General features: G+C 45.9%; 2 protein-coding genes across 6 annotated transcripts in view; both read right to left on the bottom strand.

The window, feature by feature from the left end:
• Positions 1 to 289: 289 nt before the first annotated feature.
• On the bottom strand, positions 290 to 9,558 carry DLAT (dihydrolipoamide S-acetyltransferase). Its single transcript, XM_076358624.1, has 14 exons — positions 9,268 to 9,558; positions 8,621 to 8,722; positions 8,157 to 8,281; positions 7,886 to 8,042; positions 6,594 to 6,720; positions 6,041 to 6,234; positions 5,358 to 5,520; positions 5,058 to 5,125; positions 4,193 to 4,285; positions 3,995 to 4,102; positions 3,322 to 3,437; positions 2,873 to 3,035; positions 2,572 to 2,708; positions 290 to 1,755 (listed from the first exon to the last, which is right to left on the bottom strand). Exons 1-14 carry the CDS (start codon positions 9,511 to 9,513, stop codon positions 1,626 to 1,628), a joined length of 1,929 nt encoding a protein of 642 aa, XP_076214739.1. The 5' UTR covers positions 9,514 to 9,558; the 3' UTR covers positions 290 to 1,625.
• A 1,232-nt stretch (positions 9,559 to 10,790) lies between these two features.
• DIXDC1 (DIX domain containing 1) overlaps positions 10,791 to 24,251 on the bottom strand; it is a 53,762-nt gene continuing 40,301 nt past the window's right edge. For all 5 annotated transcript variants that reach the window (XM_076358731.1, XM_076358730.1, XM_076358732.1 and 2 more), the window contains 13 exons: positions 22,396 to 22,485; positions 22,236 to 22,289; positions 21,271 to 21,321; positions 20,053 to 20,157; positions 19,463 to 19,516; positions 18,789 to 18,881; positions 18,626 to 18,697; positions 17,816 to 17,902; positions 17,485 to 17,646; positions 17,291 to 17,357; positions 15,595 to 15,703; positions 14,928 to 15,036; positions 10,791 to 14,002 (listed from right to left, as the gene is read on the bottom strand). In XM_076358731.1, the coding sequence (XP_076214846.1) occupies positions 13,922 to 14,002; positions 14,928 to 15,036; positions 15,595 to 15,703; positions 17,291 to 17,357; positions 17,485 to 17,646; positions 17,816 to 17,902; positions 18,626 to 18,697; positions 18,789 to 18,881; positions 19,463 to 19,516; positions 20,053 to 20,157; positions 21,271 to 21,321; positions 22,236 to 22,289; positions 22,396 to 22,485 (1,134 nt within the window). In that variant the 3' untranslated portion in view covers positions 10,791 to 13,921. The remainder of the gene's footprint in view (positions 14,003 to 14,927; positions 15,037 to 15,594; positions 15,704 to 17,290; positions 17,358 to 17,484; positions 17,647 to 17,815; positions 17,903 to 18,625; positions 18,698 to 18,788; positions 18,882 to 19,462; positions 19,517 to 20,052; positions 20,158 to 21,270; positions 21,322 to 22,235; positions 22,290 to 22,395; positions 22,486 to 24,251) is intronic.

Genomic DNA, 24,251 nt, shown 5'->3' on the forward strand with positions numbered 1-24,251 from the left:
ATTTGTGATTACAATTTAAGGTTAATAGGGTGAGTTTCACTATCGGACTGAAAGGCTAAACAGCTGTGATTGTGCTATAGCAGTACAGTAAGCCACACACGACTGAACAGAAAAGCACTGGAACATGTTTTAGTAGTTGTCAATTCCAAACATTTAATAGAACGTCGGTTCACTAAAGCAAGTCTGGAACCAAGATATTTTAGATCACTAAAGAAAACCCAAAACCTTAATGCACTTTTTTGCTTAAGCCAGGCATGAAAACCAGGTATCACAGCAACCAGACATTAAATAGTTCCCACAAAAATATTTAATTTCCCACAGTATTTTCTTTCAATATCTTTAGTGAATTTTGTAGAACTTTACAGGAGACAGTACTTAATGCAATATACAGAACAACAGATCAGCTTTAACTTTTTCTTTCTTTTTTCTAAACTTATCCCCCCCTATTTAATTCTCCTGGTCGCTTTGTAATTACTACACAGTCATCCTTTTTACATTATCATTTCCATGTAGAAAGTGGAATTTAAGAATGTTCAGCAGTGCACCCCTTTGAGGATACAATGACTGGGGTAACTGGACACAAGTCCAACAAACAATGGGAACATTTTACATACAATATATACATGGATAGCACATTCTGCAGCTTACTGAGGCTGGGAAAACATAAGACAGTTCAGGGAAGAACCGCAGTACCAATGACTAACGCAGAGCTTCCTATGTTGGAATGCCTGAAAAAAAAAATTCCAAACATTCGAGTCATCACATGATTAATATCCACTGATGGGATTATTAGCATGTGTGATTTGCCTATATTGGATTCCAACACATAGATTCTCTTGAACATTCTGCAAAACAGTTACTTCCATGGTATCATAGTCTGATATTAACTTAGCAAGAGGAATAGCAATTATAGAGTTTTCATACAAAAAGCACATGTAAGTGAAAGTCCACGAGAAGACAGTACATTCCCTGTGGTATCTGAGAGCTGTGACCCCACAGATATGAGTGCTCTTTCACCTTAAAGTGCTCAGAAAGGATCCCATAGCTGAGAAGGTCCAGACCAGTGCCAAATTCCAACAGAGATTTGGAATGCTAGCACTTGGCCTTTGAGAAACTATTCCCAGGCGCTTCAGTCCCTTAGTGCATCTGTCATACTCGCCCACCCCAGCAGGAGAACAGGATAATAAGAGAATTCACCTTCTACTAACTTGTACGTTTCAGTTACCATCTCATCTGAACTCCTGTGAAGAGATGTTCATAGTTCAAATTTCTGAGAACACTGAGGTCATGAAATTGCTTGGTATACACCCTCCTGGTCACCCCAGTTTAGAAGCAGATGGCAGTATGCATACTGCCTGGATCATTTTTAAATCTGGGATGCTTAACTCTGTTTTGGAAGAGTTTGCAAGTTAACTAACTGTATAAAATACAGTATAGCTGTAATATTGCTCTGAAAAGCACTTCTGCAAACTTTTTCTGTACAGACTGGTAATAACATTACCAGATAATATAATACATATTTAAAATAAAAAAAAACTCTTTTAGTAAGTCTGAACACTAAAGTCTAAATAGCTTGTTTAAAACAAAACAGTGTGACCCAGGAAAATTTTGTTTGCATGGTTAAGTTATAGCAGCATGGTTACTGGCTTTTCAAGGAAATTCTTGAATTCAGCAAGCCACTGTGCTCCAACTGCTCCATCTACAACACGGTGGTCACAACTAAGTGTAACAGACATCACACTGGCCACATCAAATCTGAAAGAAAAAAAAAAAAAGGAAAAAAAAAAGGTTAACACAATCCTCTGCAAGTCAGTGCCACTAACAAAGCAAAAAAGCTTTTATCAGAGAACAAGCAATAGCAGTTGGTGCTTGCTAACAGATGTTTCTCCCTGTGGACTTCTAAAAAAGATTACACTGGAGAGCATATCATATTCATTCCTTTTCTACAATTAAGAAACACATTTGTATGTTCCCTTTAGGACAGGAAGCTCATCTTTCTTTGTATCACAAGAACAGCCCCACATAATCAAAGAAAGAGCCATTTTACCCAGTAACCTCCAGTTTCCCCATGAGTCAGTGATAGGACTGTTAACAAGTTTAAATAATCCTAAACTTCTCCTTCAGTTCAAGCTATGCTAGTTCAAGCTCCAAGCAGGGCAATATTATATACAGGACACTTGAATTATAATCCATCCCTTAGGTTTTCCTTAAATGCAAATTTAAGCAAGTTGCTAAAGAGAAACAGGTGCCTTAACTATTGTGGATCCCAGACTCTTTTCCACAGCTTAACCCTACCCCTCAAAGAAAGAAACAGCCTTTCCTTAACTTGCAAAGAAATTGCAAGAATAAACGTATGGTGGATCATTCATCAGTCACTGCATTTCTCTTAACGCCTGCGTGACCCTTTAATACAAGATCTCCCTGTACTTCAGAAGGTACTGAAAGCAGTATGTCAACAATTAATTTTTTTTTTTTTAAATGATAACCTAATGGAAGTGTTAGAAAACTAGCCATTATTTTCGAAGTTTGAATTCAGAAGCTCAGTATATGCAGAATCAGATGAATACTTACCCTTTCTCATTATCAGCTGGCACTAGCCTTTTCTCTGAGGAACCAATTGCAAGGATGCAGGCTTGAGGTGGATTGATTATGGCAGAGAAATTCTTAATCCCATACATTCCTAAATTGGAAATTGTGAAAGTACCACCCTACAAGAAAAAACACATTCGTAGTCAAATTCACAAAAGCTGTTTCATGTGGAATATTAATGAACATGGCTGAAACATCACACAATAGGCTTTGCTCATTCTGAACAGGGCTTCTGAACAGAAGTCAAGGGCAGCAATGTTTAACAGCAATCCGAGTCTCTCACCTGGAATTCATGAGGCTGAAGTTTACCTTCTCGGGCTTTAGTTGCCAAAGAAACCACATCCTTACTAATGGAAGCCAGGCCCTTTATATGTGCATTAAACACAATAGGGGTTATAAGCCCTGCAGGAGTACTAACTGCAACACTAACATCCACTACGTGATTTCTGCAAGACACAAAGGAGATGCCAGTTACTCTAGCAAGACAACAACGAAAAACATTTTCAAAACTGTTCAGACAACTCTAAATTAATATTAATTTTGCAACAATTATTTCACCTTGCACACTAGCCTTAGATGCAAGGTTCTTAGCACTTTAACGAAAGCCCCTCAGCCTTTGCATTCTATCTGTTCCCTTCCCTCCTCAAAATCCCAGCAGAAGGTCTGATATTTTGCCATGAACTCTCTACTTAACAAAGAAAGTTTCTGGCTTCGACCGTACCATAAACTTACTGCCTAATAACTGTGTCCATCCATGAAGAATTTGCCTCGGGCACCTTCAAGCATGCCAGAGCAGAAGCTTTAATTATGAAGTCATTGACAGAAAGCTTAATGTTATCCGAGACCTCCTGTAAATAAAGAGATTTGAGGTGTCAGTTTGTCTTTTACCCATTACCTCAATTAACTTGGATAGTCACTGCCATGCAGCCTTGTTTAGAGAAAATGTGAGAAAACAATCACACTACTTGTAAGCATTAATGTTTGAAGTGCCAAGACAATTTAGGAGGTGAATACATCTCCTTCCTAATTTAAGAAGGTACAATCTTTTTTAGTGTCTGTTTTTCCCCAAACTTGGCCTAGAATTATTGTTTTGCTTAAATTTTCTACCCTTTTTACTCTTAAAAACCTTTTTTACCCTTTTGCCCTACTTTCCAGCTGGAAGAATTGAACAACACCAAGCAGAGTACAAAGCGGCCCTCTTAGGGAAGTCAGCGCACGGTACCTGGGTAAAAAGTCTCATTCTGTCACAGACAGTCCAGAACCAATCCACAACAGGTAGAAAAGGCACTGAAAACACTATTTTTTCCAAGCCAAAATGGCATATCACCAAAAAGCAGGGTGTGCAAACCTGTGAGAGAATGCAGCTTTCTCCCCCACACACTCTCACCATGACTAAATCCTTTACCTGATTGAGTTCTTTCCTCAGCACCAGTACTTCTCCCATGTTTATATCCACAGAAAGGTAGTAGTGAGGTATTGTTTGTTTAGACTGCATCAACCGCTGAGCAATGACCTGCGGGTATACAATAGAAGCAATGAAAACAAATCAATTTGGAAAATTCATGACTGCAAATAAACTCAGAAAGGAATAAAATCTTCTTACCCTCCGAATGTTGCTGATAGGGATATCTGTGAAGGTCCCCACTGGTGCTGCTGCAACTGCAGCAGCTGCAGGAACTGCCTCTAGTGCTGGAGCCTGTAATCAGAGAAAGACAGCATAATTCACAGTGCTATCCAAATATCAATTGTACAGAATAATTCAGTATGTGGGACAAGTGCTGAGGCTAAGTTGCCTCTTGCTTAAGAGCAGCAGATATTTCTACTCGCTAGCCTCACCTCTCCAGTACCCACTAGGTTCTTTATAAATCCTATATTCGATTATTAAATGTAGTACTTGAGTGATTTAGAAATGCAACACTGATACACACTGCTGTGAAGCTCCCAGAGTAGTAAGTCCTGCTAGATGGTTGTTTTACATACAGCAGAGAGGTATGCTAGAGGGCACTCTCAAACTGCACTCAGCCACATCCCTTCCAGCAGTACACAAAGCAATACTTCCATCATCTCATATAAAAGACAAGCAATGGTGTAACTACAGATTTGTGGCAACAATGACACCAGGCTGTTGGTTCATAAGTCTGGCTTTCATTCTAATTGCCTCTTTTCAGCAACGTTAGATCAGTTGGGACTGGGCTTACCTCAATCCATAACAATATAGCAACTAAATGAAGGGTTGGGAGCGCACAATTTTTTTTCTCAGTGAAATACCAAAGGGACAAATAAAGGAAGAAAACTTCGTCCGTGTTTCTGACAGGTTAAGCTTTACAACCTAACAGTCATCATAGCCCACACAGCATCATAACCCAACCAATCCAGCAATAACAGTTCCATATAATAACTGCATTTCTACAGAGCCTTTCCATCGCTATAACAACATATCTGTTCTTACAGATCTCAAGCCTACTCACTGGAGCAACCTTTGGTGGCACAAATGACTCCACATCTTTCTTTGTGATTCTACCATCTGGTCCAGTACCTAAAAGGGTCAAAGAAAAATGCAAGAGGGTTTCAATTATCTGCAACAGGGCATTGCTTCTAAAGGTACCAAGTTTTATTCAGCAGAGAGAAGTCACTTAACACAACCTCTGGTGAGGACAGCTGCATAGTCAGGATGTTCCTGACAGGGTGGAAAGAAAAGAATAGGCAAGTATGTACCTAGAGGGACAGACACTTGATAGTGAGAGCAAGGAAGCGGAAGGGTAACCTACCTTTCACTTGGGCAAGGTCAATTCCTTTTTCTGCTGCCACTTTCTTTGCCAGGGGACTAACCAGGATCCTTCCTTTCCGGGGAGGTGGCCCAGCTGTGGGGACTGCTGGAGTGGATGGAACAGCAGGCTGGGGAGGAGGAGCAGCAGCAGGAGTTGCCACCACCTTAACAGAAGAATCAAAGCCATTAGCTTCAGGATCATTCAGCAAAAGCTTTGAAGGTACAGTAAGAGAACAGGACCACCTAATTACCAGTCAAGAGAACAGCAAAAATAGTCACTAATCTGAAAGAATATTCAGATTCAGAGAAGCTTCCCAGTGCCAGAAATTAAATCAGAAACTTCCTGGGAAGGAGGCCAACTAAGCTGCTGAACTATACACCAAAAAAAGGTGAAATAAACAACTTATGCCTCCAATTTTCAAGGATGAGGCATTAGAACTGGCACAGGCAACAGGCTGGAGAAGAGATCGTGATGAATGACTATCTGCTCCAGTTTTTGGAGGGCAAACTAGCAACCACTTCTTAGGTCACCTATCACCAACACATGCGTTAGCCTTGCATTCACAGAATCATAAACATTATTGTTGCAGCCAGGGCTTCACACTGTCAAACCAGCAGAACAGTTCAGATCAAACCTCTTAATGGTCCCCATAACTTCTCTCACATGCTAGGAATGGTTCTTACTAGTGGAGGAGGAGGAGGAGCAGCAGCAGCTTGTGCCTTCATGTCAGTTACCGCAGTGTCTTGGTAGTCAGCAAAGGCTGGAATATCAGACACTTTCTCCACAATGATACAGAGAGCTGTTCCTAATGGCACATCTCTTGTTCCTTCAGGCACCAAGATTTTTGCCAAGTAGCCTTCCTCCTGCACTTCAAAGCCTGTAAGGGAAAGAAACAAAACTGGTTTGGTGCCTGATGCAGCTGAAGAGTTCCTCTAAATGCTGCTTCTAAAGACTTCGGTAGCTAAAGCCCTGTCCTATATTTAGTAGGCAAGGGAGTCCTCTTCAGTGCAACTAGTAGGGAAACATCTCCATGCACTGCACATTACTAAGAAGGATTGATGAAGAAATAGAAGTGTTTTTAGGAGCTCCCATGCTTAGCTCTCCAATGGAATGAGAAGTTAACAAAACTTGGTTTAGTTGCCCCCCAGCTTCACGTCCTGAGCAGCTAGAACAGTTGGCACAGATCCTCCCCTCTTAAGGGCACCTCATCCATTCTTGGCTTTGGAGTTGACCCACCTATTGTGGCTTTATCCGTCTCAATTTCTGCCAGTAAGTCTCCCTCATTCAGTTTCTCCCCAACCTTCTTCTCCCATCTCTGCACTGTGCCCATTGTCATGGTAGGTGACAGGGCAGGGAGAGTGACCTGTGAAGCCAGAGAATACAAGAGAATCAGATTCTGGTAATCCAAAAGGAACAGAAACACAGTTTTAACTCCTGACTAAATGATGCCAACCTAAAGAAGTAGCCAGCCTTTAATACACTCCTAGATCTGGCTCCGTTTCAGCAAAGCACAGTGCTGTCCCATATTGCTAGTTTGGCTTCTTTTATCAAGGCCTAAGCAAGAAAGCAAGCAAAAGCAAAGAGCAAGAAATCTATATATCGAAATAATTATTACCACCACCACATTGGGAGTGTCTTGCAGCTGCTATCTGCAAGGCTAAAAGGAAGACTGAAACAAGTCACTTTGTCTGTGACAAACAGGTCTGGCCCCTTTAAAAGCTATACAGACTTGTCTTCCAAGAAGCACTCAAAGATGCTGTAGGTTTGCACGTGCCTATTGCTGTGCAACAAATATAGCACGTGTGAGTACAGCTGCGGAGCAAAACTGGACAGATAAGGCAAGCAGTGGAAAGTAAGCAAATTTAGTAGCTAAAACACAAGTCAGATTAAGAAGCCTTTAATTAATTCTTTGTTCAATTACTGACTTTGCATACCATCTCAGACAAATCAGTTCCCACATATATCATCTGTGGAATGATATAAATTTTCTTTTTCAAAGGAATGTCACAGAAATACCCTGCTACAAAACGCTCAAATACAACAACAGTGGATGTACACTTCAATATCTAAGCAAGGTAAAAAGATTATCCACAAACACAACACATTATCAGTTACTCACAAACACATCTGGTGTGTTCATCAGAGTATCACAGACTTGAGTTCTGCTCTGAAACGTAAGCAGGGCCTCCAGAGCTTATTCGCACTTAGCACAAGGTCTTTTTATACCAGAACTGTCCAAATAATGCAAATGTAGCAGGTTTTTCTAGACTGCATAACAATCCTGGAGAGATAAGTCTCTCCTCTACTAGCAGCTGGGATGCTAAAATAATTTTCTGAAAAAAGCTTTCTGGGACCTCCCCAAACACCTGCTTTAAGCATGCAACAATTCAAGTGACACACACTCCTGCAATTATAGGTAATAACTTTGCACTCCGGATAGTATTTATGACAAAATGCCCTGGAGCTAGCAATGGCAAAGACAGAATAAGAGTGCAACAAGCCCTAAATCATCAGCAATGCTCTCTTACCTGCATATGAGGAGGATAAGAGCTGCCAGGAGCCTCAGGAGAAGGCTGAGTTGGTGGTGAGGGAGCTGCAGCTTGAGGGGGAGGCACTGAGGCTGCAGGGGGGGCAGACGCTGCAGAATCCAGAGTATAATTTTTAAAGGCATCAACATGTTCAGGCCTAGAAACACAGAACCGCAAAACCAGTCAGATAACTGTCTCTAAGTCTTTCACACAAGGCACCCAAGAAGCCCCAAGAGAGAAAATTCAACTCAAGGGTTAGCAAAATACATACTTTTCTACTGTGATACATATTACGGCCCCAATAGGAACATCTCTTGTTCCTTCTGGCACCAGTATCTTGGCCAAGTAGCATTCCTCCAGGCTCTCAAAGCCAACTGTTGCTTTGTCTGTCTCCACCTTTTGAGAGAGAACAGGATATCATTATGGCAATGGAAAAGACCAGTGAGCTCAGAGCCTTCCAGTCTGATAGTGTAGGGTCACAACACACACAGTTCCGTAAAAATCACCCTGTGGCACCAGCTCTAGGAAAGGTTCCTTAAACTGCTCTCAAACAGGTTAAGTGCTGCTCCTGCTCAGAAAGAAGAAAAGCAGCAACCAGCTTTGAAAGGCTGTTAGCCACTTGTTCCCAACAGCATCTGTTGGGATCTGTGATCTTGAACCCAAGATCTGTGTTCAAGTGATGAGATGCACATGCAGCTCATTAGAAACGCAGCACAGCCTGTGCCCCCCGGATACCTCTGCTATGAGCTCCCCTTCACCGATCTTGTCACCCTCCTTCTTTTCCCAGCGTGCAATGGTGCCCATCTGCATCGTGGGAGACAGAGCTGGCAAGGCCACCTGTGAGGAATAGCGCAGTGTTACAACCCAGACAGCCCTGACAGTAGGAACCCCACACACAGGGCAGAGACAGATCCTCAGGACAGGCTGGGACGGGGGGCACAAAGGAGAGCCTGCCTGCAAATCCCCAGCAGGTCAGGGCTGCCTCCAACCTGCTGGTAAGACCCCAGGGCAAACCAATACTGGGGTGCTGAGATGGGGCTGACCACGAAAGGGACAAGCTGTGCCAGGGGACCAAGAGAGGTACAGGGAAAAAGGACTAGCGGTGAAGGAGGGGGTACCCGATGACGGTACAGGGACTTGGGGCAGGGTGGCGGCAAAGGTACAAGAACCGCGGGAGTGGGGACAGAACTGCCGTTCTCCTGGGCAAATTGAGCTGCCCAGTGAGGGGAAGCAAGACCCGAAGAGAGAAAGTGAAGGGGCTGCCCCCGAGGCGGGGGGACACTCACACAAGTCTGTCCTCTGGGGAACCCAGTGGCACGAACACTAGGGGGTATGGGGGGCACCCAGACTGCCTGGGATGGGGGTGGAGAGGAGCCTCTCACCTTCTGGTGTGCCGGGAGACTGCAGCAGCGGCGTGGGACGAGCCGGGGCCAGGCAGGAGGCAGCGGGAGCCCGCCAGGCCGGCGCACGGGGCTGCCCCACGCTGGGCCGCGGCCCAGCGGCACAGCCCCGACCCCCACCGCCGCGCCGCCGCCGGCCCCAGCGGCACTGAGCGCCCGGCAGCTCCGCATCAGACCAGGAGCTCCCGCCGCGCCCCGGGCTACGCGTCGCGCCAACACCCGCCACATGCTGGAGCCGGAGCCGCGGCCCCGCCGCCGCCGCTCGATGACCTCCTCCGTCCGGGCACGGCGCCGCTCAGCCCCGCGCGACACTGCCGCGCTGCCGTAAAGCGCGGCGGAGGACTGGGCGGCGGGGCGGGATCGCTGTGTAATGGCGTCGCGGGAGCTGCGGGGCCGCACTGCGCAGCGGCGGGACGGCCTGGCGGGGCGCGGGGCGGAGAGGGGGGCGGTTACGCGGGGGCTGCAGCGGCCGCGGGAGCCCAGCCCAAGCAGGGGAGGCGACCTGGGGGCTGCCCCTGGCGGGCCCCGCTGTCTGCCCCAAGGCCGCAGCGCGTACCGGGCCCGGCGTGCCCCCGCGGAGGGCAGAGCTGCCGGCGGCTCCTCGGGGCCCTCGGGCGACAGGCGCGTCCCTGCCCACGCGCAGTGCTGCACGCCGGCCGGGCCCGGCGCGTCCGCAGGCTCGCGGCACCGGGAGGGGGTAGAGCAGCCTGGCTGGTAGAGGGCGCAGCCAGCAGTGGGAAAAGTGGGCCGTAGCCAACCCTGTACGTCGTATCTTCGTGCGATACCCACCCAAAATGACAACGGGCCCTCTTGGATGCTCCTCATCGCTATCACACGGCCTAGATTTCAGCGAGATCCCTGTTCTGTATGGGGACAGATGAATCAGGAGGCTAGTCTGGGCAGCAGTTGCGATGATGGCTTCTGCCCAGGATTCGGCAGCACAGGTTCCCCTGACCAAAGACTTCTCCTACACTTTGAAAGCAACGGTGTTTTGTCAAGGGGTTGGAAAGCACAAGGGCAGAGGGCTTAGCTGGCTAGCACCGTACGCAGTAAAATCCCATCACATGCATTGCTGCTGTTTTAGCCATGCTAAATGATGGGAGTGGCCGCTCCTAAGCACATAGGACTTGCCTTGACTGAGCTCAGCCACTTGCAGCAGTTTACATGACCTTGGGGCTGGAAGCAGTGAAATTCGCTGTTGCCAAAGGCAGCTGAGCAGAGCTTGTGTTTCAATTTTGTATTGGCCATGCGGATTTTAAAAGTAAATGTAAATTTTACTAACACTCTCAGCCTGCTCTTCGGGGCACCTGATTTTAAGTCTGCTAATCTCATAAGTTTCAGAAAATACATGCTTTCCTAAAACATTGTGGAAAAGTGATAGAAAAGGTTTTCTCCATGACCAATGGGAGGCTAACCTTAAGCACTCCCAGTGATTTATGCACAGTATCCCTATCTGTGCCTTCTCATTTCAAAGCCATCTTCCCCTTCACAAGCACTGAACAGACTCAGTTTGCAAACCCCATTTTATTGAGGTAACTGCTTGGTCCACTGAGCCAAGGCTTATCCAGTCAGGTATGTCTGGTTTAGATGTACAGATAAAGCTTCACTTTCCTAGAGAACAGGCTTTAGAGTAACTGCCCTTTCTAAGTGACAAATGCAAATAGTTTCTATGAAAATATAATTTTACACATAGCATGTATGTTACATAAGCAAGTTACAAGTATAGGAATAGGAAAGTAACTTTGAAGAAAGTTGGGACAGAAATAAACATTCAAAGCAGTGAAAAATACAAGTCCTGGGTATGATATTGAGTGCATCCCCAGAATAAATCTACTGAAGTCAGTGTTACAGCAGTGCTAAACTCATTTAAAAGCAAAATCTTTTGCTTTTATCAGAGAGAAACATCCGGCCAACAGCTTCTCCACCTGAAACCTCTTATCCCCATGCCTAATATTCCTTACCTCCTCCAGACCCCTTTCTGTCAATCATGCAAAGGTAAAAAGGCTTAAGGTGCTGCAATGTCAATACAGAAATAAAGCTGAACCCAAACTGTCTATGGGATACAGCTTATCAGAGTAGCAGTCCTTCAGCTTCAGTGACAGCAACTCCAGCAATTCTACCTCTGCTATCACAGAGGCGAGCTGCATATAGGAACCCAAGAACAGAGCATTGCTATCAGCTCCATCTCGGGGGATGTCTTCTTTTGTCCTAGCTTACATAGATGAAAGGTACACGACTGCCAGCGCCAAAAAGCAAGCCTTTTGTCCAGTCTTGCTCCTTCTCAAATATAGCCCGTTGTTGCGCTGGAGAGCATGTGTTTCCATATAGGATTCAGTCCTTGGCTCTCTGGCAGCAGTAAGCATATTAAATGTGACCATGGTTAGTTCTCTGAACTGATCTAAGAACAAGAACAGGCTGTCTCCTGTATCAGCTAACAACTATTTTCTTCATGGGAAATCTGGATAGCTATGGGCAAGGCAGGATTGAAGCCTTATCCATTAGAAGCTCTGATCACACTAACAGCGTCCTGTGTCTTCAGTGCTCCAAAACCAAACTGCTCATCTTTGAGTAGCAGAGAGGGGTATGGAACTGGCAACTACAGACCTTGAAAATTGTCTTAGTTTTCTCCATAAAATTCTAGTCTGGGTGCATGGCTCTTGCTGAAATAAAACTGGTAAGTAAAACCTGAAGAAAGAAACACTTGAGAAAAATTTGCAATTCAAATACAATTGATTTCAGTATAACAACCCCATGCTCTTCTTTACCAACCCACTAGAGATCATGCAACAGAGAAACTATTTCCAGTGAGGAAGAAAAATCTTGGTTTCTTTTCCAAAAGAGATGTATTCCCCCTGTGCAGCCCATTGATGAACTTGTTTATTGATGAACTTTCCTGCTGCTGTCTGTAAGGAGAAAGTCACCATAACAAATTGTCCAGAACAGGAGGCATGTTGTGTTGTGCCAGTGTGGCACAGAGCCACATTAAGAGCCTTGAGCTACTTCCTAGACAGTGAAGCAGTGAGAAAATAAATAGTATTGTTGCTGCCTATTAAAGCTGGCAAAAATATAAAACCCAGTAGGAACTAGTTGGATTTCCATAGTAAAATAAAGTTATGAGCCCAGTGTTGTGTTAACAGGAGATGATACAAAACACCTCAGCATCCACTAGAAAATGAGTAAAACACAGTATAATGCGTGCAGAAATATACAGAAAGCACTTGCACTAGTATAAAAATATCCACAGTCCTCAGACAAATGTAAACTGATACAAAATAATTCCAAGAACAGGAACATGTTTACAAAAGGACATGTTAATATAAAACAGTAAAACCAGGTTCACCCTCTCCCAGCCCCATGCACAGCACAGACACACAGGTAGTCCACAGAAGTGCCACATGTACCGAGAATGAGCAGAGCCTTCACTTGCCATTTGACCTTTTAAGTCAACAGTCTGCTGCACATTGCAGCCAGCGCTCTGGAAGTACAGCTGACCAGCAGCAGAAGGGCAGAGACAGGTAATGCAGAAACAAACAAAAAAACCCACAAAAAAAAAAGAAAAACACACCCTCAGGGATTTTAGGGCTTGTTCTTTCCCAAGCAGTCATTTATTTCCTGATCCTTCAGGCACTCCAGGAGCAGGCATATCAGGGAACTGGTGGTGTAACTGATGGGGTTTATCTTACTGGTGTGGATAAGTCTTTGGTGGCCCTGGCAATGAGTGGACAGCAGCACACAGTGATGCCCGTGCACAGGAGGCAACAAACTGTCTGCCTTGCTGAAAGAGGAGAGAGGAGGAGTGTAGGGAAAGAGGCTCAACAAGGAGAGGGGTTATAAGTACCTCAGGGAAGCAGCTGATTCCAGCTCCCCCACAAATGAAGTCCTTCAGCAAATAAGCAAGCACCAAGATCCCACAGTCCCCACGGCAACAAAGCAAACCCAGAGCGCCTCAGAAGTGAGTACAGCTTTGGAAAGGAAGTGGGAAAAGCAGGGCTAGGAAATGGAAGCCTGAGTTTGGGAGAAAGGATGCTTTGCCAAGCTGGTGATCTTTGCTTTAGACCATGTGTAAAACCTCCAGAAGACTGTCTTCCCTCCCCAAGTCAGATTTTTATACTGTCATTCTGGAATGTCCAGAAAGTTCACTCTGCTCCTGCAGAATGTGCAAGTCCAGGACCAAAGTTGTTCAAACCTTCGGCTTGCATAATCTCACGGCTTCTTCTGACTCAAGAAGGCAAAGCTTCGCATTTTTACCATCAGTGCAGATTTATGTAAAGCCATGTACAAGAAACCAGACTTGAAATGCCCAGATCACAGTCTGCAGCACATATTGCAGGAATGGAGAAGCAGTGGAAGGGAGCAATGCATCATTAAGGCCTTCAGGTTTTAGTTGACAGGACAAAGCAAGGTGTTTCTTTCCCACAGTCCTGTCATTTCAGTCTTAGAACACTGTTTGCATTTGGCCATGGAAAGTCAGATGCCAGGCGTCCAGGCACACAACATTCACTACCCGTTGTTTGCAGAGAAGCCCTCTTTTTTGGCAGCTTGAATTGGACTCCTTCCAGCACACATGCTTTTTGGTCATTCTTTGAGCTCAGCAGCCAGTTACAGGTTTCCACAGTGACAAGACTTAAAAGCTTGATTAATTCTCTCCATGGTCTTCTTCCACCCAGGCCACAATTTTCCCCTCCCAACCAGGAATGATGTCATCATCATGGAATACCTACAAAAAAAGGGAGTCCAGTCATGTCTGGAGTCTGGATACCACTCTTCTACAGCGTGAGTAGCATAAGAGGCTGGCATCAAGTCAGAGATCCTAGCTCAGATTTCACTACACAGCCCAGAGAACATGTACCTCATCCATCATTCATGTCTGAGTAATCTTTTCAGGTTTTAGGTAACAAACAGATTAGGCCCCTTCTTTAACCAGTAACCATCAAGATTATTATTGGCATGTTTTTGACAGAAAAGGTAAAATAAAAGGCAGGAAACATGCCTTTTCTGATCTAGACTACAATCTTCAGCTGTTTCTGCAGAATGGCTGCCTAGTCAGCTGACTGTTCCCAGAGAGGGTAACCCTTTGCACTTGTCTTAATTTGTGAAACAGGAACGATCCCAATAACCCTTAATGAATCCAATCCACACCAACATCAGCCTGAGCATAAACAGGGCTGTAATGCAGTACACAGAGGAAAAGATGCCATAAACAGAGTTATCTCTGAAAAACCTTTAAAAAAAAAGTAGGAGAATGTATTTTGAATAAACCACATTTGCTTGAAGTGTCTCTCATTGCAACAGGTTTTATAAAGCCACTTAAAGGGCTAGAATTGTACTCTGGGTGTTTGCCCAGTGTTCCCCGAGCAGTGCCGTGTCACAGACTGTCTTTGCCAATAGCCAGCTCTTTACCCAAGGGGCTCTGTAACCCCCAGGCAATTGCAACCACATTCATGTAATTGCTCTGGCTGGGGATGAAAACATCCCATTTTAGCACCTTACAAGAGAAGCTTAATCTATAGTTGTGAAAATAGACAGTCTGTTCGGGGGCAAGTTCAAAGATTTCATTAGTTTAGAAGTGAGGTGACCACGGTCTCCAGGGTTGTGTGGTAACACTGAACACAAAGCGGCTGATAGCTGAATTCCATGCTTACCTCCTCCTTGACCGTGCCAAACTCTGGATCCAGGGCTTTGAAGTGGTACCGGTGGGTTCCTTCACGATCAATAGCTACCTTAAAATCCTTCAGAGTCACTTCCCCTAACCTGCAAGGGAAGAGTTTGGCACTATCCCATGGTACACCATTACCAGATTTAGCTCAAGTGTTAACTATATGGCATGCAGAGCCACAGCACAAGTCTAGCTAGGCATGTGGCACCCTGGCCACAGGGATGTGAAGAGTGTGCCCCTCCAGGAACACATCTGTCAATTCCAAGGTCTTCTTCAGAGGAAGAATTGCCTTCTGATTTACTAAGAACCACCTCAAAACTGCCTTTTTCACTTTTCCTTTTGCTTTGACAACCATAGTTGTTTTGACAGGAGCATCCTGCACTACACGCTGCAATAGAACTGCTTGGCTGCTTTCTCTTGCTCTTGGAAGTTGATAAAAAAAAGAGGTGAATCTTACGTCTCTAAATCAAATGCATCAGCTCAGGGACTGCTTTAGGCAATCTTCCCCAGACAATGGTATGAAATCCAACGCTCAAGTTAATGCACAGCAAACCTGTGCTAGTGGTGACCGTACCCGGAAGAGATCAGACTAATGCATTAAGGGAAACAAGCACCTCCCACATCAGTGTCAGGAAGGCAAAGCCAGACCTCACCTCTTTGGTATGTTGACCATGAAAGGTGTGAGGGAGCGGTCAGTGAAGTACAACACTTTGGTGCAGGCACTGGTGCTCATCACGGGTGTGCTGTGAGAATGAGGCAGTTCTGCAAAGAAAAGAGCACAATCATTGGGCAACAGCCTGTCTCCTGCCACAACAGGAGACAAAAGGGGTGGTCTCAGCAAATTTGCCATCACAGCAGAGAACATGGTGATGGGAAGAGATTCTTAGGAGGGTTGCTAATCATCCCTGTTGGGAAGGGCCAGGTATGCCCCTGCTTACTGGAAAACTTTGCATTTTAAGGTGCATCCAACTGTGGTATTAGCATGGAAGATTTGCCTAGCACTGTCCTCCAGGATTACTGTCCCATCCACAGAGGGGCTTGCTGCCACCATCTACTCCACAGACACTCTATTCACTACCTCAGCAGTGACAGGAGAACCTTTCTGGAAGAGAAAATGACTGAACAGTACCCCATCTAGTATAGCTACATTATCACTTGCCTTCACTTGCAGATGGGTAGAGCAGGATGAAATGACTGATCATCATCAAGGCAAAAGGTTATCTGTCTCCTCCCCATATTCCCATTCTAGTTGGCCAGGATGGGTGTTTGTGCATGGGCTTTTTCTTTGCTCATTTGTGTTTCTCTCTCTGGCTACTGCCTTGTTTCCTGCTTCCCTGCAATGTGCTGTGCCAAAAGCTGAAGCAGAGGAAGGTTCACACTGAGTGACTCTACAGTTTTAAGATTCCTAGCATGCAGAAAACATTATGGACACCCATTCAAAGGCTTTCTAATTTAACAAGTCTTTGGAACCACCTCTTAGAGCTCTTTACACCCAAGACATTCTATGTTTGTGGCTGCACAACTCAAATTTCCTGCTGCAGTGGAGGGGGATGGAGTCTGCAAAAAGGGAGAGGTACGGTTTGCACGCAGAGAACACATGACTGTGGCTGCTCTAAAAACTGCAGTTTATGGGAGAGGAGGGAGAAGCCAGCAAATCCTCCCCACAACCCACTTCAGGCTTTTGAGTTCCTCTCCTACCTTCCTCCGCATCTTGTACCTCCAGGCTACCCTGCTGCTGGACACTACAGTGCAGCTGAAAGGTGGGGGCCTCCGTCTTTCCCCAGTACCTACAGTCCCCTACAACCTCAGACTTTCTAGGTGACATTTACAACCCACATTAGAAAAAACAGCCTTCATGATGAAAAGCAAACGTGGAGCTGCTGCAGCTGGAGCCAGGAAACATGGTGTCAGAAAGGACAGTGCTGTTATGTGTATATGAAAGGAGCTAGACACTGAGGGGGGAGCAGGGGAAGAGGCAACTGTAGTTAATCTGTGTCCACTAGATGGTGCAAACCAGCAGGAAAGCTGAAACAACATCACATTTCCCACTCATCCCAGGGGTGATTGTTTATCATAGTTATTTATACTGCAGTGCTACCGAAGTGGCCCAGACTCCCACTGTGATGGTGCTTTACTAACAAGCAGCCATAGATTGTCTCTGCCCCCTTTCCTTTGCAGTGAAGTCTAATCTGTAGAGCAAATGACTAAAGGGAGGAAAGTGAGCTCTGGTAAAGGGAATAAGAAGCTGGAGGTGGCAGATTCCCAAGGGGATGCTATGCCCTGGACTGTGGCCAGGAAACCTGAGCAATGAATTTGGTAGTGGGAGGGCAGGAGCTGAAAGGCACTTACTGGATTTGGGAGGCCAGGAGTCTCTACACTCATTTGTTGCTCTGCTTGCTGGTGATTTCCCCCGGATCTAGGATGCAAAGCCAAAAGAGTGAGAGCAAAATGTCACTTCCCAGTTGGAGCTCTCATTGCTGCTTAGCTCTGGGTTGTGTGTGAGGGGCAGAAATTAAGAGCCAAGTGCCTTAAGAAGCCTTTACCCTTCTCTCTTGCCTCTTCTGCGTTTCCATGCGGTACAGCCGTTCCATCAGGCTGGAGATGCCCTGCTCCAGGCTGTCAATGGTGTGATGCTGTGGATCATGGCCACTGAAACTGTTCCTGAGGCTGCGAAGGGCATCACGAACCAGCTGCAGGTCATTTGTCTGCCCAAGAGACCACAAGTCAGTCAGACTAACTCCAGGCTGCTTTCCTCCCACCTAAAGCCACAGGTCTTAGAAAGAGGAAAATATCTCTTAACAAGATAATAGCTTCCAGGATATCTGGAGCCCTCATCTGCATCTGGCTGGGAAAATATTCCTTAGGTGCACTTACCCCTCGGTGGGCTGTGGGAGCAGCTCCTTTTCCTGCTGTCTGGAGGAAGCCATTGCTCTGACCACTATGACTGCTGTAAGCCATCACCTGTTCAGGGGAAGACACGTGTGCCACTAGGAATGTAAGTGTTAGGACCCCCCCAAAGATCCCAATTTGAGAACTTCAAAATGATGAGAGGGCGTGAAAGTTTTCCACATCAGTGACATAACTCCCATCTTCTACCAGGTAAATACACTCACTAAGGAGTGTGCAGGCAGTCCTATAGGTCAGAGCACAAACATGATTCCCCTCATACAGGTGGAGAAAGAGGCAGAGACAGGAAGGGGCTTGCTGCTGTATCAGAGGGCTCTGCAAGCTCTACTGAGCACAATCAGTGTTCAAGTGGCACTGTGCAGGGACAGATATTGGGGCTGGCACTCCTTCCACCAAGACAGTTCCAAGCGCTCAATACCAGGGTCAACAGGAAAAGGAGGAGGTAAGAAGCTAAGCCCTGGTCTAACCATTAGCCAGTGTCAGAGCTGAAGTTAGAAGCCAAGAGCCTCTGGCTTCCACTCGCTCCTGTGTTCCCCTCACTGTTTCATCCCTTAGGATTTTGATATAAGAGGCTAAGCCAGAGTGCTCACTGCTGAGAGCTTTGGTAAGTTGGATGCTTTGTGGAGCCTAGCTGCCTTGGTTAGGGCACTGACAATGAGATTGCAGAGCCAGGCCTCTCTGGGATGAAGTGGATGATTTCTGGATATAGGTAGCTAGAGGGTGCTGGACAGAAACATCACTCCAACAGTCTGATGTGTAGACCAAGGCTTCCCATACCTCTTCAGCTTCTCTCTTCATGCAGTGAGCTAGCAGGGCCTCTTTGTGCTCCAGCTCCCGCTCCAAATCCACCTGGTGAGGGGAGTAGAAGAGTCAGCACAAACTGAGCCACCAAGGTAAGTGCCAGCTCTCAGGTCATCAGTGCAGCCCACCCGCTCCATACCTGTTGGTAGTTGGCCTCAGAAAGCTGCCTAAGAATTTCATCCAGTTTGGTCTGATGCTGCTGTAAATGCCGATCCTTCTGGCCCAGTTCTTTCTGCAACACAGTAATCAAGAGAATCAACAGGACAGTGAGTAAGGCTCACAATCATCTTCCCATGGCAGGGAAGGTTATGTTGTCTGCCAGGATCAGGTTCCTCTACAGGCTGACTTACACAACAAGTAACCCCGTACTTCTAGCTAGATGTTAGAACTGAGTGTCAAAGCTTTTTTTGAAAAGATCGGTCAGGTTGCCTGGTGTCCCCTTGCCCAGCAAAGATCCATTACTGAGGCCAGACAACTGTCCCACAGAAAACAGATCCCTGAGGGATCAGTGGACAATCAGGTGACCCAACCTAACCTGATAGGCTTCTGCACAAGTGTTAGATACTCAGCAAGGCATCACAGAAAAACCATGACAGTAAAAGTCTACTATAAAAAGCTGTGGAGAGAACACAAAGAACATCTTATCCCTCCATCTCATTACAAACATCCATGGCTATTGCAACTTATTCACTACCCACAGTGCCATTCCTAGAGGTGACTGAGTGCCAGAGAGACAGCAGTCACATTCATAAAACTGAAGGACGACCAGATGCTGCCCTCAGCAAAGCCTCCAGTGAAGAGAGGTGCCATTACTTTGTATTCTGCCAGTAACCGGTTTCTCTCTTCAACCTTCCTCTGAAGGTCAACCTGCAGAAATAACAAATATGTGTGAGGTAGGTATTCCTGGAGAGTTAGTGACAACCTCTTTGCCCCCCTGTGCTAAAGGGTGACCTGAGACCAAACATCTGCAGAGCTCAAGGGAGCTGGTGTCTAAGGATGGCAACATTTTGGACAGGACAGTTCCTTCCTTGCCCTTCTCTCTCCGGAGAGACACTGTACATGGCAGCTCCACCTGTCAAAGTGCCACTTGCTAACCCAGGGAGCACAATGAGGAAGGAAGAATGCAGCTGTACTGAAAACATCATGGGAAGCCCCTCCTTGTTTCAGCTGAAGGTCTTGGAGGACAGGAAGTGGGAGTGAAGAACAGGAAACTCCAGCGAGTCTCACAGCTGGCTAGTAGACTGTGTGCAGTTTTTACTACGCAGAGGCCTTTGACTGGTTGTTCACTATCCCACGACCCCAAGAACTCTGCTGCAACCACCAACTCCACCCTGTGGCTGCTGGAGCCCTCAGGGCCGCCAACCTCCTAAAATAATCTAACCCTCAGCAGCACAGTGACTCACGTTCTGGTTGTGCAATTCCTCCTTGTCCATGTTAGCTCTCAGCAGTTCCTGCTTTAGCTGAAGAACTGAAGCATCCTGTTGAATCAGCCTTTGCTGTAAAGCATCCTAGGAAAAGATGTTATCTGTAGGAAGGTGCAAGACAGAGGCAGAGACCCTTCCCTGGGAAGTGAGTGACCTAGACCAGTGGCCATAACACAGTGGGGCCACTCACAGGGCTGAAGTGTTGGCCAAGGGCCCAAGAGAGCAGGAGGTATATAGACATCCGCCCAATGGGCTCTCAGCCCTTCTGCCTTTCTCTTACCCAAAAGTGATTTCTCTGCCAACATTCTAGCCATCTGGGACAGAGGGATTTCTGTGCTTCTGCCTGAACTTCCTGCTCAAGAAGTGGCCTGACAATTTGCTCTTATGGAAGAAAACAGCAGTGTCTTCGGAGGGTCTTTTCAGTGGCCTACAGCTAGTGTCTCCAGCCATGCATCTGCAGCATCCAGAGGGCAGAAAGAGGCCAACATCAGCCAAGGACACAAGGAAACTTAAGCTCTCAGTGTGACCTAGTTGTGCAGCGAAATCCTCTCTGAAGAGGCCAAAGTCAGGATTAATTCTGCACCTTTCACTCAGTGTCACCCAGAAGCTGAGAGCTCTACCTTGGACAGCTACTGCTGTTTGCTTCCTTCACAGGAGCCTGACAGACAGCTCTAAAAATACCTCTGCTCAGGAGTAGATTATTAGTGTTCAGAACTCCAGAGGGAGAAACTGAACAAACAGGAGCCAAAGTCGTGAAAAATACTGCAGCTGAAGAGGACAAGGATACCCCCATGCTCTTTTTCCTCTGCTGTCATTAATGAGTTCACTGGGCCAATCCTAGTGTGCGTACCCCAAGATGAGGGGTGGGAGGAGGAGAAAAGAACCATGAGAACCAAGCAGGCATCCTACACCTCATATTTTGTTCAGGGGAAACAGAAAAGAAGGGAACATTTGACTAAAATCCTACAGACAGAAACAGAACCCAGAAGACCTAACTCCTTGTGCCTGCCTCAACTGCAGTCTCTCCCTGGAGCCAGAAACAGACCATAGGATTCCCCACCTCCAGGTCCCCTAATATAACTCCCTCCGCAATTTGAGATTCCTCAGAGGTGTATGGTTGCTGCTGGCCCTACTCATGGGCTGCAGCAAACTCTAAAGCTTTACTATGTATATTTGATGAAGTGCCCCTTTCCTCACCTTTATTCCCTGTAGGTTTCGAGCTTCTTGTTTGTATTTCAGTAGCTCCTTCTGTAAATGCAACACAGTTTGATTAAATGGCATCTTGTCCCCCCTTCAGAATCAACCAAAGTCAGCGTGCTCTGTCCCCAAGCACCTGCTTCAGGAGAAAGCACATCCCACCTTTTCCCACAGATCAAAGAGCTTGTCAGACCCTGAGCCATTTTAATGAGTTACAAACATGACAAAACAGTTGAGCAGCTCCCTAATCCCCTGCTATTAAAACCATGAGAGAAAAAGATTGCCTATAGTCCCCCAAATCTGTCCTTCAAGACAATGTCAAATACTTCTCTCCTAGCATCAGAACTGGTCTCAGAGCCAGCATCAGCAGAAAGCTGAACTAAGGCAAGCTTGACAAGGCAGGTTGTTCTTAGCTGCATCTATTTCCTGCTTGAAAGATTGTTTATATTCAGACATGGCTAGAAACTTAACAGCTGTCCTGGATAAAGTTTTGAGAAGCTAGTACAACCTGGGTCCCTCCAGCTTCAAGAACATGCAGAAAAAATATATTTCAAGGCTCATTTAAATTCCAGTAACACTTAAAAACACTTTTACCAGCAACTGACTTCACCAGCATTTGCTTGAGGCAAAGTGGGGAGGCAGCATATATTTTTCTGGCGCTATCCCACAAACTTTTATTAACTGCTAATATGGATACAATAAATACTTCCCAGACAAGTATTGTGAGTGCTCTCCAGGTTGATGAATTAGGATTTCAGGGAAGCAGATATCTATGCTCCTGGAGGGATGGAGATCCCACACAGCAGAATATGGGAACAGAGTTGAAGCCCTAACACAATATATCCCCCACATCATCCATTGTGTTGTCCACTCCCCCCCCTAAAAAAAAAAATCAAGTAGGACAGAGTCTGCAAAGATCTCTTGACCCAAAACGTCTCTTCCTCTTTCATCTGCCCCCCTCTAACCTTTAGGTCTTGATTTTCTTCCACACTCTGGTCCAGACGACTTCGGATTATGATCTGAATGTAAAACACCATGGTTATTATTGTGCAGGACACCTGCCTGTGGCAGAACACTGCAAAGGGCAGCTTGATCACAGAAATGTAGGTACAGCAATGTGCTCACCAGCTGCTCTTCGGGGCAGGCTCCATGTTCACAAAGTTCAAAGGATCCTTCCTGCTCATCCTCAGGTAAAGACCCATTGAGCAACAAAGCCTGGGAAGTTGAAGAAAAAAATCTCCTCTTCAGGGGTTTCAAAGGAAAACAGGCTAGCTGCAGCTCTGGATAACAGTCATTCATATCAACAGACTCTAAACAGCTTCATTTTCCATTTCTGCTGACTTATTCCCCTCAAAAATGAGTAGAATTTTTCAGGAATGAACAAGATTTATCCCCTGAAAACGCTCTCCCAGAGACACCTGTCAGCCAATACTCTTCCTCACAGAAAGACACCAAACAAGGACAACAACTCAGATTTTCAGGAAGTGAAGTCTGTCTCAGGCTTCAGTCCAAGGCTAGCCTTCACTACAATAACAGATTTGCAGTCTAAAGCAGAGACTGAACCAGGTTTACGTTGTAAGGCTTCTCTTCTGGAATGAGACTGAAGTATCCTCTGCCGAAAGAAGCCATTCTCCTAACCACACATCTACAAAAGACTTTAGAAACAGGATGGTCAGGGAAGCCAGCTCCAAGGTAGCCCAGATGTCTGCAGGAAGATGCCAATTCCCATAGTAGACTAAATCCAGCCTGAGAAGGAGGAAAAAGCATGCACTGTAGGAAGTGTGACTACCAGGACCAGGCCAGATCTCCAGCAGGGTATACCATACTGGTTTTCTCTAGCTGATGGTTTTTACATTGACCTTTCTGTCTCTAACTTCCAGGACTCAGGGCACTTGGTATGTGCCAGGATGTTGCATAAACTGGACACATTGGAAAGAGTCATGCCTCTTTCTTTCAGTTAGCTTTCTAGTTTATTTCTGTTTGAACTCCATGGCTAAAAACAAAATATCCCATTTGCAGTAATACTCCAGTTCAGCCCCAAAAGAGTTCAAGGCTCTTGAGGTCTTGTTCTGGTCAGGTCAGGTTCTGCCTGCTGACAGAATCTTCCACCAAAGAGCTGCAACTGCTGCTGAATAGCAAATAACAATCTGTACTCAGTTAAATTCAGTTAAATAAAATCTGTATTCAGCAAAAGCTCTTTGGAAAATTGTTTTCTGAGTGCATCCCAAAGTCTTCCCAGCAGGACACTCAAGCAGGAATCACACAGGAACATAAAAAGCTGCCATGGTTTTAGCGCCTTATGGCGTATATGTACATCAGGTCCCTGATACTGCAGTCAAACTTTCACAAACTGGAGGCTCTTAAGTATTGAGCAAGAAGGGGAAAATCAATTAATCAAATCCAATTTCTTGGCTAGCAACATCAGCTGCCTCTTCCTACTCCCAGGGGATGAAGGGGCAGCAATGCCAGCTGCTTGCCCTCACTCCTGAAACATGGGGCCAGGGTTGGAGGAACAGGACATGTCAGTCCCTCCAGTGCTGCCTCTCCCTGCTCCCAGTGGGCACATAATGCAACCAGATTTTACCAGTGAACCAAGCAAATTTTTTTTTTTTTTTTTTTTTTTTTTTTTTTTGAGTCTTTTGTTTCCTGCCCATTGTCCACAGGGAAAGTGCCCACCCACCCACACCCCACCCTTCGCCCCGGCTGCCTATGCTTCTCACACAATCTCTGCTTTGTTTACTGGCACATAAGTATTTACAATTCAAAGGCAGTATGGTTCCCAGCACAAACAGAAAGGAATATTCCTGGGAGAGTTCAGGGTCTTTACCATATGGATCAGAGGCTCTACTCCCCATGCAGAGTCAAACACATTGGGCTGAGGGTCATTTGGTCAGGGACTGGAACAGGGCAGCAAGGAAAAGGTCCCGCAAATAAATAGTTGCGTAGAGAATGTGCCAAATATTATAGCTCAGCCTAGCTCA

The sequence above is a fragment of the Aptenodytes patagonicus genome, chromosome 23, assembly GCF_965638725.1.
Source record: "Aptenodytes patagonicus chromosome 23, bAptPat1.pri.cur, whole genome shotgun sequence".
Lineage (NCBI taxonomy): Eukaryota > Metazoa > Chordata > Aves > Sphenisciformes > Spheniscidae > Aptenodytes > Aptenodytes patagonicus.